General features: G+C 40.0%; 1 protein-coding gene across 8 annotated transcripts in view; it reads right to left on the bottom strand.

Annotated features, from left to right (window-relative positions):
- The window catches only part of Eph (Eph receptor tyrosine kinase), a 148,569-nt gene that overhangs the window by 22,283 nt on the left and 111,595 nt on the right, over positions 1-14,691 (bottom strand). For all 8 annotated transcript variants that reach the window (XM_066288019.1, XM_066288017.1, XM_066288020.1 and 5 more), the window contains exons 4-5: positions 4,630-4,810; positions 721-825 (exon numbers count right to left, since the gene is read on the bottom strand). In XM_066288019.1, coding sequence (XP_066144116.1) covers positions 721-825; positions 4,630-4,810 — 286 coding nt within the window. The remainder of the gene's footprint in view (positions 1-720; positions 826-4,629; positions 4,811-14,691) is intronic.

The following is a 14,691-nucleotide window of genomic DNA, read 5'->3' as shown; positions in this document are numbered from 1 at the left end:
ACTGCCCTCGCAGACGATAAATGGACTTATTTGTCTTAATATTTTGCAGCAACATCCTTTTTCAAACGTTGTAATTTTTAGAAATTTATTCAATTCTGCGATGCTGCAGTCAGGGAAATACTCGCCATTATGTTGGAAGCAAAGTGAGTCGTAAAAGTGAGTAATAAGGAACACGAATGGGCAGCGTTTTTAAAACCACAATTACAATAACCCCACCAATTACTGGACTTATAGCTGAAATAATAGCGTCCGACATGAAAGCATGTGGAAATAACACCAATGAGGGTTTCCCTTTTCCTTTGAAACGTTTCTGCCTATGATAATTCTAGTTCTGGAAGGTCCCAAACAGTCCGTTCTGTGAAGGTACGAAGAGCTGTGCGAAGCTCTCCGATAATCTTAACAGGAACTCAAACTGAACAAAATGATAATTTTACCCGCATGTGTTGGGGACTTTGGTACAGGAACAATTTATTCGAATCAATAAATTAGCAATTAGTACAAGTGTAATTATGGGGGGCATTTGCATTGCTTTGCTTCGCTGGAGACGTATTTACATTTAATTAAATTTGTGCCGATGTCTATTAGAATGATGATTTCCTATTTTGACCCCCCGTGTGCGTCTTGCGATCGAATCAATAAAAAAAAAACAAGCAGGAAGGGGTTAAATCAAATTTCCAAATAATAAATTAACAAAAGGAAACGGGACGACAGACGACTTACCAATTAATTTGTATCTTTCGGCGTCCCAAGGAGGAGGCTCCCGCGTCGCGGCGTCGAACTCGTAGTACAACAGGCTGAACGTTTCTTTGCATGACAGCGCGTTTCCTGAAAATAAAGTTGAGGTCTTAATTTACGGCGAAAACACTTTTAGGTTTCGACATTTCATAAACATGGTGAGGTTTGAGTTTTAATGAGGATCGAAGATGAAAATAACAAAGACATCAGTCAACTAGAGCAAAGACAAATCATAGTTAGACCTCGAGTGCTAATGGAGGATCCTCGGAGCACCGACATCTTTTAATTGAGTCCCGTTAATTGAAAATTTGAAGGAAGAAAAACGTGAATGGGGATTAGCGGCGCCATAGTTTTTCATGCGTGTGGATGGACGATTAGGGAAGATGCCAGAGGAGAAGAAAAATCAACGTTGACTTCGAGGAACTGTAGGGGCTCTAGTAGTCTTCAGTGCAACCGTTTCAAACTTAAATCAAAATAATTCCGAACGGCACTCCTTCGAATTTCAGGACCGCTCTTGGAGGGTAGTAATAGAATAGTTGCATGAGAGAGATGCTAATAGTCGATGACTGGCGGGGTGACGGCTTCACTAACGCATACAAGAGTAGAACGAACAAAAACCAGGATTTTCTCGTCTGCTTTATCACTCAATTTCAAAAGCCTTCCTACATCAATATCCTGCAGTTTGACTCTCACTTGCTGCTTCATTGGGCCGTTTCAAGCTTTTGACCACTCTCTTCCTATTACTATCATTCCTTTCTCTCTCCGAGCGACATTTCTATGTCTGTTGGATTCAGCCTGGAGAAATGCATCTAAATACAAACCATGTTCTGCCAACATCTCAGCAATCCTTTCGAACTTTCCTTCGTCTTTCATGATTTGCATATATTGACTCTATTCGGTGATTTTATCGCATGGAACTTCGGAATCCTGCGCTGAAACAATCAACGTTTTTTTTCTCCCTGAAAGCCAAAAAGACCGATAGTAAGTATTCTCGTAGACTCATCCCCGTCGACTGATAAAAGGTTCTAAAACATGCACGTCTTGACCTGATAAAGTAGGCTCATGCGGGTCTGCTTGTTGAATTTAAAAACCCGATTTTTGCTCGAAATTGCAAGTCATAGGTATTGACCCTTGTTGTGATCCTTCAGTTTGGCACACATACTCGTCCTATTCATGACAGGAATCAATTTGAGGCGGATCATCGTTACCGCCGTTATGGAAATTCGTTATAGCTTGAAAAACAAATAATGGAGAGGTCGATTAAAAAGCTAATTTGAAAAAATCAATCAGCCGGGTTTGTGTTCTCTGGCGAGTGAATTATCATTATACAGCCGGCCCGTAAAAACAGTGGAGAACTGGGATGATTATTAGTCCGCCTCGGAGAAATTTACTATAATCGATGCGCCTGGATCGTTAGGATATCGGGTTTAGAGAGCAAAAAGACAACCGACTTATCGCTAGTTAAATAAAAATGGATTTTGAGAATAATCAAGGAATGAGGTCGCAATTGAGTTTATATCGTCTCCTTCGTTTCCTCGAGGGTATAAATTCTGAGACCGTTTGAATAGTAAGCAGTGTATTAAAATATTAATGATCACCATATATACTTTGCCTGGTGGAGGTATACATAATGCAATGAAGTACGTGGTAATAAATACGCGAGGTATGCAAAACAGTTAAGGCGATTTTTCGCTTAAACCTTATATCCAGCACATGTGTAGAATATCGCAAAAATAATCTCCTAGCTGTATATTTTGCGCTTATAAGCACATGTCCCTGCCCAGAGCCGTTTGAGAGATTATTATCGAGTTACACATTAAAAGCAAATAAGCAGTTTGCGAAAACGACAATCAACTTTAACAGGAACTAATGTGTCTGAAGTGCAATTTATTCCTTGCGAAACCAGCCCCTCGTACGATTGGATGCAATTAAATCCGAACTTCTATTAATATTACATTATTAGTTTTGAATCCTCCTGAACGATTAAAACAAACTTCGGGCTTTGGAGCATCAGTTATTCGAGTAGTTTCCCAGGGAGTTTTCAACTAATATCGTTAGAGAAAGGCACGTTTAAAAGCCAATTTTACGAGAGAGGAGAAGCTGATTTAGGTTATCAGGGACACAATCAGACGGAACCTGTGAAGTACGAATTAGAGTCAATGATTACACTCGAAGTAAATTTTATATCAGTGTATCAGGAACAGTTGCGAATATCATTTGAAAGGTTCATCCGGCGTCGAATTCACTTTCGGTCTCTGCAGGGAAAAAATATTCCCCCAGATCAGTTCAAGTTTCTCAGGTCTCTTCGTCCATGTCTGGTCATGTTCAGGACGATTCAGGGTCCCTACTGAGGTCACACACATGAACTATAGGAATTTAATTCTGATGAATCGATCACTTACGTCAAAGAACTTCGCTCTGTTTATCATTCCATTCAGGCGAGTCTGGGTTATTCGGGTCACTTGGGTTTACCAAGATCTTTTCAAGTGTTGGAAAGCAATGGCTGATCGTTAAAAAAAAGTTCAAATAGGCGGTGAAATATCAGAAGCGTGTCTTGGATAAATTCATGCGTTGTTAGGTGTTAGTGTAAATAGCCCATGGCTTAATCAGCGTCCTACGTTCACAGTTGACCGCCTTCTACGAAATTCTTTTAATGACTACCCGTTGTATGGGGCATGGTTTTTGCGCTTCGGAGGCTAAAATAGGAACGTTTCACTTTATGAAGTTAATTTGTCGCGGTCTATCTACTCCCAAGGGATAAAAAAAAAATTGCTCCCCCACCAGACACTATCGTGTCTTCGTAGAACCTAATAAAAAACAAACAACCAAAAAATAAAACGAACACGCTTTTGCATATTTCTCAAGTATATTTGACATTATTACTAAGTTTGTTTGCACAAATTACGAGCAAACTCGAGATACGACAAAACTTGGTTTCGATGTCAGCTTCGAACGACGAACATGTATTCGTAGCATATCTACACAGCCCAATTTATATCCATGAAGTTGGATTTGGCGTTGCGTGGCTTATCTAAGCGCAACAACGGAGAGTCTCTCGTTTCACGTTTGACATCTCTTTCAATACGAAAATACGATCATGTGCCCTCAGCGACTCATTTCATTGGACCACGATGCCGTGCTACTGCTTTGCTACGGGCGCCAACGTCAAAAAGACAGAATGCGTTTATCTTTGACGGCAGCCCACCGGTGACCCAGCTGGAACTTCTCATCCTACGGCGTATTATTGCATGTACATAAATGGACGAACATATTTCTAGATATTTATTGTTCGATTGCCAAAGTCAACGCCGAATCTGAATACAACGTCGAATTTATAAAGCCGCCCGAAGATTGTTAATATTAATGTTGAAAGGATGGCAGATTTTCTCCTCAGAGGACGTCCAGACATTTCGCAGTCTGGTGGTACTTAAGTACTACGCCAGAGAGGGCGATCTTTTGTGATCTCTTTTCTTTTATTGCGTCAGTTTTATTCGATGCCCTCTCTATGTCCAGAAGGGTCCAGGGACTCCCTTGAGCGCACCACCCCGGTCCGCGTCGCGTGCAAAGAGGTATCTGCTCCCTCTAGCAGCCGCCTCTTTTTGAAGTGTCGATCATTCACCTTCTCTGAAGCATTCTTATGGGACAGAACGATGAATTCCCCTGGTATGTGTCTAAATATGTTTAACATTTTTTTTTTACGTTTGACATAAAAAAAATCTCCTGGCTTAAATGCCTAAGTCCTCAACCTCTTGGCACTAAGCATTATATTTCCATATGGAAAATCTCACTAAACATTCTATATTAGTACGTATTGGAGCACTATGAGCAGCGTGTTACGACTTAATGAGTGACTGGTGCTTTCGACTATTGCGTATTAGAAAACAGGACTCTTACCTGGAAACAAGCTGCAATCCCTAATAGTAAACTTAATTTCGATGTATATCCTATTAGCTTCTCCCCTATCAATGAACGGAGTCCACAGCCAATTGTTGGCATTGTTATATGCCACATCACAGACAACGTATGACCTCCAGTTGATGCCCTTTTGGAAATTGGTGAAAGACTCTTCCACCCACTGAAACAAAGAAAAATCTCACATTAATATGGAAAATCGGTCAGCCACAGTAACGCGTTTCTGCTTTGACGTCAGCAAATAAGAATACATCAATTTAGCATACGTATTCTGAGATTTCCCTTGACACTTTTGCCGAGCCCCTTGTGTATATTTTCCCCGCTCGTTGTCCCAATAAAACAATACGTCGTCTTTAACATAACAAAGGCGCCGGAGAACAATATTTGAATTCGGGATTAGCCCAATTTAAGTTTTCGCCTTTTCCCTAGTCTTCGGCCCTTTTTGCCGCACCAGTGGCATTAGGCAGGACTCCTGTATGCACGAGAAAGAATACGTATAGACGGGGATTTTCCCCGAGTCAACAGAATTTTTCTTCTGCACTTCCGGGGTTGAATCTCTGTCTTATGTAAATTTGCATATTGTTTTTTCCAGGAAAAAAGATATGGACGGACGTTTTATCGCTTAACAACCTCATTACGTAACAAAAACAATCAATTCCTACTTTAATCTGCAAGAACAATAGCCGCAGAAGACGGCGGGCGGGCCTCTTTCCTTCAATCCGGCTCCCCTTCGGCATATTGTTCCAGGCCGGAATTAAAGAGAAATAATTCAAAACAATATCCTAATTTCATTTAACGTATCCTGGGGGCGTACTACCAAATTAAAGCCGGATTGTCCCCGCAGACAAAGCTTTGTAGAGATTTCCAATTAAGATTTCTAAATTTTCTAAAAATATTATTCCTCTTTGCGTTCCTGTTCAAGACCTTCCGATTGGCAGTTGAGGAACTGGGAGGAGGGTGGTCGGCTTAATTGAGGAGGGAGGGCGAGACTACTGATTTGAGAAGAGAGAAATTAAAAAAAAAAACAACGTTGTTCTATTCGAAGGCCTGAAAGCTGTGCGTAATTAAGAAGATGAGAGAAGAAGCTTTCCGGGAATTCATCCCCAACTACAAGACGGCCGTTATTTCCACCGTCTGCCACATACAGCTTTTCATTGCAGTGTTAAACAATGTGAATGTTAGAAACCCCCATTCGGATTTCGCAAATATCACTTGTAACTCAGAAAGCATCATCTGCACTTCAGAACATTAATTATTGCACATTTTGCTTGGTAACTTTCCTGCAGCGATTCGATCATGTGGTCCGAATGTTAAATACAGCATTGGAAATCTCTCAAGTGCTGATTGATATATAGGGTGGACGTGGTTACGTGACAGCTAAGGTTGCGCAACCCAAATGGTCAATTAACTCCGTCCAATTTCTTAAGACTACGTCTTGCTAAGCAATCGCTACTGAGCACGGACTCAGTACTCGTATTATTTCAGTTTGTTAATTGTGTTACGCATTTCTGTGGTAGTGGTTGAGCGGTGGAATATCTTTTGGTTGCACTTCGCCAGTATGCCTCTTATGGAAGCGCGTATGCAAATCTTTATTATTGTTATTTCTCGGGGTGGGGTAGATACACCAGAGGTTGGCCTGAACTAACTCGTCTTCAGTACACTGGATGGAGCCATAACTGCTCCAAAACTCCAACGACGATTTCTGAGACGAAGGTGATACCTCCTAAACTACAACCAGAAATTATGCGGTTACTTAGGTGTTAAAAAGTTCTCTCTATTGAGTAGCTCGCACAACCTGTTCCTTTGGTCTTAAAATTGGTGTCATAAAAACCAACATTCTTGTGGATACCCATTATTGACTTCTACAATAGTGTGACCAATAACGTTTGTGGTTTTGATTACTTTGGTTTCCTGCATTATGCTCATGTGAATCCAAACTAATTACATGAACTAAAAAGATTTTGTTTTATGCGCGACACGTTTAAAAGTATTTGAAATGCAGTTGAGGGCAATTATCAACGGAAAGTTAAATTTCAAAGTGGATTAGAAAATACATTCGTGTGAGAGAGCTTTAACGTAGTAAAATTTTACTGTCACATAAAATAATTTTTAAGTAAAAATGTCGTTTAAAGTGAAAATAAGGAAATGGCTCCGGGAATATTGAATGTTTTACTGTTTCACTAATTAAATTTCGTTAGATATGCGTTATAAAAGTAAAAGTTCTTCGCTCTTGGTGAATTAATTTATCATATGAGGTCAATATACTATGCAGAATGAGGTGTGGATTTGTTAAGATAATATTAGCAGTGAGTAGATTAGTAGCTTTCGCGGCTAGTGTATTTAACCATGGTATTCGCTCAATGCCCCTAAAGAGCTCGAGAATGCGAAACAATGGAAATATTTTAAGTTGAAATTTTTCACGCTTTACGTAGAATTCCAATGGTTGAGAAGAAAGCAAAAATTACAAAATGACTGTAAATAATTGTAATGTTTGTAATGAATTATTGCGGAAAAATAATAAGTCACTACAAATAGCAGAGGCACAAAATAAAACAGAGAAACGAATAAATTAATCGAAAATTTAATTTTGGCTCGATTCGTTCTATTATCTGCTTTATTTTCTGGTTATTTGTAGTCTCTCCGCGCCTTTACCCTCTATCCGCAACGATTAATTACTATCAATTGAATAACCGCAAAACAGAGTTGCTCGCAAATTTTCACTTTTTCAGAATTACTCTTTCCTCCAAAGTCACCGAACACCCCGTAAAACTCTAAAAACTTCGCTGGAAAAATATTTTAGAGCAACATTCGCCCACGTTGCTCTGGCGAGCGACATTTTGTGTTACATCCGTTTAAATCCGATTGATTTGCTCCATATCTCATCTAGAAAATCTCATGTTGAACATCCCGGGTGTCATGAATTTCTGATTTGCGACTGTGCTGAAGCGTCAGCTTGTGGAAAACGTTCAGGTATTTGCTTCGAAGTTTGAGATTTTGAGGGGCAGATTCAAAAACCATATGGAAATTCTATGGTCACACAGTGGGGTGACACTGACGACAAAAAGTAGCCGTGAGACTGGTTCTGAAAATATAATTTGCAGGCCGCACTGAACGTACCTGAGCCTGTGGGGGGGCAGCTCGGAAAAGAGCGTCCCGAAAGCACAAGGCTCTTTCCCGTGCGACTGCAGTGTTTTCCGTGCATTTACAGGAAAGATGTGTTGCGTAGTTAACTAACTGGAAAACGACCAGCATTCTGAGTCGTATAATGAGAACGAATGTTCAATGTAACTGAATCAGGAAGCCGTAAGAAAGTAAATTGGTATGTGCTTCTATTACCAAGTCCGTACAAATTTATGTGTTATGTCGCGTTATGGATGCTCCGCATGCTTTAGAGTGCCTACTACTTTAATTCCTGCAGCTCGAAAATTTCCTTTTTTCCCCGCCGAGTTTTGTTGTCCGAATGTTGTCCCGCCGGGGGTGCTCGGGCCCCTGGGAGAGTCCGGAAAAATATTCGTAAATTTTAACTTCTCGCGCTAGTTTGTTTTGTTGGACGGCAGATTCTCACACAAAGCCCTTGTGTACGGTCGAAACGAATGATCCGCCACTGGAACTGCCCTCACCGACTATTTACAGATAATCGGAAACGTAGTTTTCGCCCCGACAAATCTGCCAGGAAACGGAAAATATATGTTCGAAAAGCGGGACGGACCGTGATGGAAAAAAATCGTGGACGGACGGGGGTAACTTTTGGGGGCGAAAGAAAATTAACTGGGCCGGGGTGTACGTGCCCAGTATGTGCGATATACACACCCCGGGGGTGATAATGTTTGAACAATGAAACCGGCCGGCCGAAAGTCGACAAATTGACAGTTATTTATTTGCCCTTCCCTTGTATATATATTTCGGGCTTTGTGCCTGTGTCGGGTTTATTTGCTCTGTGTGAGAGGTTATTAAAGCTGCACCGACACGTGTGAAAAATTTATATCTGCAAATCCATTAGCGAATTCTTATAAAACAGGAGTCCAGGATTCTAAATGAAAACGACACCCAGTTTCCATGGCCCGATGGGAAAACGGTGAGGCAATTTGTTTAAGTCAGGTGGCGCATGTCTCTCCCAAAACATTCCGTTCCACTTAGCCGTTATAAACTCTTTATCAAAACCATTAGTTACGTCAATTGGAACAAGGGAAAAATGTGGAAATATAGGTTGCAGGCTGAAAATTCTCGATTTCATAAACAACCAATGTGAATGCGCAACTCGGTTGCCACTTATTCATAGATTAGAAACAACAATAAATCGTCATCGCACAGATATATCCATCGGCAAAAAGGCAAGGCTAATGGGCCTGCTACGGATACCGGACAGTTGTTAATTATTGTTTATAACATAAAACTTATGTACGGCAAACAGATTAGCGCAAAAACGAGTAAAATCTCTAAAAGGAGAACGTTTAAAGTTTACGCTCTCGCATAAATCTCAACGTAAACAATTGACAAACCGCGTGATTAGTCGTTAATGAAAATTTATAACTTCGAAAAATCTGGCTCCAATTTGAATAATAAAACCGTTTATTAGACCACTTCAAAGGTGCCGACTCATACAGTGTATTCTAAATTCTTGTTTTATCTGATATTTACAGGCTCGATGACATCTAAATTTGGACGTATATTTTGTCAGGAACAATGTGTTAGAACTGGATGTCGCCTAGCAGCAGCTGAATCAGGAAATTTATGTTCCTTAATAAGGATGGCGCTCAAGCTGAACCGGTCAATAAAAACTCCTTAAGCAGTAAATGTCTCGGTGTAGATAGTCTTTGATATCGATCTACCTGGGACTAATGGTATTTTATTCGATTGCTGCTCATTCCTTTTACTGATATTTTGATTATCCCCTATTAGACCTTTCACTAGGCATTTGAGGTTTTGAGTTCGTTCCCTTAGTTCAGGCGCACTAGCGGGGCCCGTCTCCGTTCCATCCACACATCTGTATGTACTGGTGAGGTCAATTGAAAATTCTCCTTTTCTCACATAATTCTTGTTCCCAGAAACGAAGGTTATCGGCCGGCTATCGGGCCTTCCTGCCCTTGCCCCACTCGAAATGTGGCCCCTCCGTCCGAAAATATTTATAAAAAACCAAAAAAAAATTAACCTGACATCCGGTATCACGAAAACGGAACAGGATAGGACGTTTTTTTTATAAAATGCGACAAGAAATTACCCCATGAAATCAATTCCATCTTTTAGTAAACACCCTGTATATGGCCTGAACTTTTGAAAAACCCGGTCTTTGGCCTATTGGGAATCAACCTTACTACTTTTTTTAATTATTCTCTAGGTGTTTGTTCTCCACTTTTCCAGCAGAATCCTCTTCAGGTCGTTCTTATTCGAAATTTTGTGATGACTAGGCGATCCGAATAATCCCACGAACTCTCAATGAGGTTTGTGTCCGCCGATTCCGGGTCGAGAATTGAGTTGGCGACGAACGCGATACAATAGCCATTCTCTAACGATTCCGCTGGTATGTTTAAGGTCACGATACTGCTGAAAAATCAATTGGTTCTTTTAAACCCATTTTACGAACTGAGAAGATCAAACTGCCGTTCAGTATATATTTAGATAACCAAATCGGTCAACAGTCTTTTCAATAAAGACTAAATTCCCCACTTCAGATATGGACACGCAACCCCATACCATCATCGAACCGCCACCGTACTTCATTGGTGAAACAACATTTTTCGGTTTTTATTGACATTATTTTTCGCCAAAATTTTTGTTTGCCATCGTACCAAAATAAATTCAATTTACTCTCTTCACTAAAAACTACAGTGTCCCGATACGTTTCACCTTTTTTAAAATGTTCTTTTGCAAACTGGACCTTTTTCTTTCTGTTAATATCACTAATTGGTGGTCTCTTTCGTGGAATTCCGCTGTTATACCCAGAAATTCGTAAAACAACTCCGATTGTTTCGGGATGCACATTTGTTGCCGCGAAATTTGCAATTTTTTGACCTACGTCAATTGTAGATTTTTCTCGGGCAATTTCAACAATTTCGCGCATTGTTAAAGCAGTTAACTGAAGAGATCATCCACTTCGAAGATTATTTTCTAGATAATTATTTTTGAGATAGTCTCTCATTCCCCGTTGCTCATTAGATTTTGGTTTTGACACGATTTCGCTAATACTCTTAAGTGATTTTAATTTTCGTCGTAATTTGGCATTTTCTCCACTCACTGCATACGGATTTTTTGGTTTTATTGCTCGTTTTTACTGTTTTAATTTAGTAACAATTGGTTAATTAAGCAGGCAATTGAGGTCTTCGCCTCCTCGGTTGATCGTAAACTAATAACATGTTCCAATCAGAACGTAAAAGCAAAGACGCGTGAACCCCCTTTCCTTGAAGATAGTATGTTGACTTTTTTGACCGTAAAATGAACGTTTTGTTATATTTCTCAGAGATTTGGCCGTTAAGGTCAATAAATTAATATTGTACGTTGTTGCACACTTGTGTTTGGTCTCTTTATACGGTTATTTCCAAATCTGGTCCCAGTTTTTTGTAATATTTCGTAGTTCCAGTTGGGTATGTATACTTTAGTGTACAACTCAGACATTCATCCATAAAATGTAAAGAAAAAAAATACATCTGGAAATGCTCCAGTGGAGTGGTTGAAGGGACAAGGAAGCGCGATTGTCTTGTTTGTCTTCTAAGGTAAAGAGGGTTCAGAACGGTTCAGTTGTGACGATTGTCTTTCCATCTCGCCTGAATTTGTAGGAGCCTTTCAGTTATTCCTGTTATGTGTATGAGTTCGTACAGTAGATGGTTGGGTGCCTTATCTTTGTAATCAGTCTTAGTGCAATCTGCTCTGTTGTTCGTATGTATTGTTTCGATTTTTCCGTTGCATTTGCCCTCAGCATGTATCCGCAGGTTAACAGTAGCCTGTAGATGGACTTGTATCATTTTGTTGCGACTCGTGTCCTGATCCTTTTACCTTGATTAAAAATCGTTTGTCCGCTTAGTAATTTAACTTTAAAGGAAGTTATAATTAAAATTAGTAAATGAACTTTGAAACACTGTTAAATTTAATGCATCTGTCCGTTGCATGTTCGATGTGCATACCCCCACGTGAAAACCAGTTTAGCGGTTTGTCACAAAAATAGGCACCTTCCGATCTTCATTAATAAACGAGATACCCCGTAAGGGCAATGAAAGTAGGACACATACATACATATATGTATATTTATTCCATTTGTGAGAGATGCTAACCTTTTTTCTGTTAAGTATCATGTCACACAAGCATGATATGTGTCCCCTTTTCGGGATATTGTACATAAATCTCTCTAATTTTAAAACTTAGTTTGCATGAAGCTGCACACAGTCAAAACTTTCTTTGATATTTTACGAACCGTATTTCATCCGGCAAAATGATCCGTCTGAAGAAAAGCATTTGCTTATGGAATCGAAAGCTAAATCAACTCCGTGTGTAACCACTTAGACTATTGAAATTGCACCTGCAATTTCCATTGCACGCAATAATTGAAATAGGACCCTGCCATTAGCTTAAAACCCGATCCATTTCATACGAAGGCAGGTAATTTTGTTAGACATACTCAGCCGATTACATGCCTTTATTTGTTTTATTGTGTGTGTCATGGAATTTGCACATGTACCTGATTCAGATTGCGCAAATGTAAAGCGGACTTAACATCACACTTTAACAATCACCAGGCTTAACTAATTGAATCCAATTTTTCTTACACGCTCATGGAAATGAATTATTCAATTCACCATGTGTCGATTTGCAGAAAGTCGTAGGCGTATTTGTTATGTTGTCGAAGATATATGATGGAATGAAAAAGAAATTTACACATCAGAATACGATATAAAGAATGTTTCAAGAGAGAAATACAATCAAAGAGATCAATAATTCAAAGACATTGAGAACCATTAGACGGCCACGCCGCATTAGACGGACAAGGGTCACATCAGCAGACTTCAATTTTTATAATCTTTTCGCATCTCCCATTTTGATGATTAGAACATTAATCTCGAGTTTGGCCTTCAATGAAAAATCAGAGATTTGCCGATTGGCAATTGCAGCTTTGAGCAATTTTTACCGTGTAATTTGTAAAATCATCACGCTGGATATAAAATTTTGGATTGGTGAGGCGCACCAGCTTAAAACGATAAGTGAGCTTATTCAATTCATTAGAATGTGAACGCTTTATGACCGTCGGTCTCTAAAACTGCCTCCTTGCAACTTCACTTTGCGTTTTTCTTCCGTATAAATTTGTACTTCTAAGTAGGATACCCTTTTCACTCAACTAAAGGAAGCCTGGGAGCTCTTAAAAGGTATCACCTCTATAAATTTCTTAATAAAGCTGACTGGACTCCTGTCACGTAGAACACTTAATCTCTCCCTGCCAAACTGGCTTAATGCCCGTCTATAAAAAAATATAATATCCTCAGCCTACCGACAGAAATCTGTTCGCAAACAGCGCTTTTCGGCTTTTACGACCTTTTCTACCCCGAACAGGAAAATGCGCCTCCCCTTCGACAACTTTTTACACAATTTCGGACAATTTGCGACCCCTTCGTTTCGCCATTGTGTCCGGAAGTTGACTTTTTTGTGGTCCCAGGTCGTCTGGACAGTTTAGCTAAATCAACTAACTGTCTTTTTACCTCACAATTGTTTATATTTACCAAGCCCCATCTACCACTGGACGAACGATAAAATATTCATGACACTGTGGCCCTCGGGGAATACTCTTCTAAGACCAATCTAGTTTTCGATCTAAATCCCCAAATCTAGTTCGAGCCACACTTCAACGTACGAAAGATAATCTGGGAAAAAATATTGCCAGTGCAACTTAGTCTAGACTAGACAGGGAGGATAATCCCTTCATTGTTCCTGGCACTTTAATTTTGTGCCCATTTTAGGGTGCCGTATGGTACGTCCATGAGGGTAATGAGAATTTATTGGTCGCCATTATAAGTTAATAGGATTACCATATGAGCAACGTGCCAATATGTGAGGCCTTGGGATAGGGCTGTTTTGCTTCCGAGGCACGTGCTGGGGATGGATATATTGGCAATAAATGGAGAACCCATATTATGTATTATAGCCTGACAAAATATGTCCCATCGGGATTCCGCATGTTGCCAAATCTGAGGTTTATTTACGTTTACAGCATTTACATAATCGAGTAAACCGAACTGGTTTGATTAATTTTGAATTTGTCCATTCGTCATTTCATCCTTGTTCGCAATTGATCGAAATGATGGAGTAAGTCACGGAGAGAAATTCATGTCTCGCTATTGAAGACTACTGTGGGGGCTCTACTCCCGATTTACTTGTGCTGCGAATTTATCCTAAAAGGAAAATTCCGTTGTTAAAATTCGCCAGCTAACACACCGATACTGAAATTTTTATGTGGAAGTCAAGTGGAGAGGTGTCTCTTTCAACCGAAACTCTTTTTTGCCTTTGACTATGTTCTACATTCGAAAATATCCCGTTAACTCCGACAAACTGCGAACGATGATGTTTCGGTTTCAGGCTGATTGGAAAGCTATTGTTTTTGCCACGATGGACGATAAAGGGCCGATTGTTATGGTAATTTTCTTGAAATGGAATCTCTGACCCCTGCGAGATGATTTCGACATTGTTTTTATATCCAAACCGTCTGATTTTTTATGCCGGCAATTTCTCTCTTAGACCCTCTTATAAAGGCCCTCAGCTCCCAGGGCATCGTACCTGCAGCCGCATAAAATCAGATTCCGTAGGAGATGTGCGTGAAGATAACAAAGGAGAGGCTTTGCTATTAGTGGAGCTCAATAACTATTGTAATAGGAAAAACAAATATTTGCCAGTGGGAAATTAATCGGTTTTGTACCCGCGCGAGTCCGTCCCTGATAACATGGCCTCCGGATACGAAACTTTTATCATTCGCGCCCGGCTTTTATCTCCATGACATGGAAAGTTTGTTAAACCGTTTGCCCTGTGGTATATTGGGATTTAGTTCGTGTTTGTTCCGCAATTACAAAGTGG

The sequence above is a fragment of the Euwallacea fornicatus genome, chromosome 12, assembly GCF_040115645.1.
Source record: "Euwallacea fornicatus isolate EFF26 chromosome 12, ASM4011564v1, whole genome shotgun sequence".
NCBI lineage: Eukaryota > Metazoa > Arthropoda > Insecta > Coleoptera > Curculionidae > Euwallacea > Euwallacea fornicatus.
The sequence above is the reverse complement of the archived record's forward strand: the minus strand, read 5'-3'. Positions and strand labels throughout refer to the sequence as shown.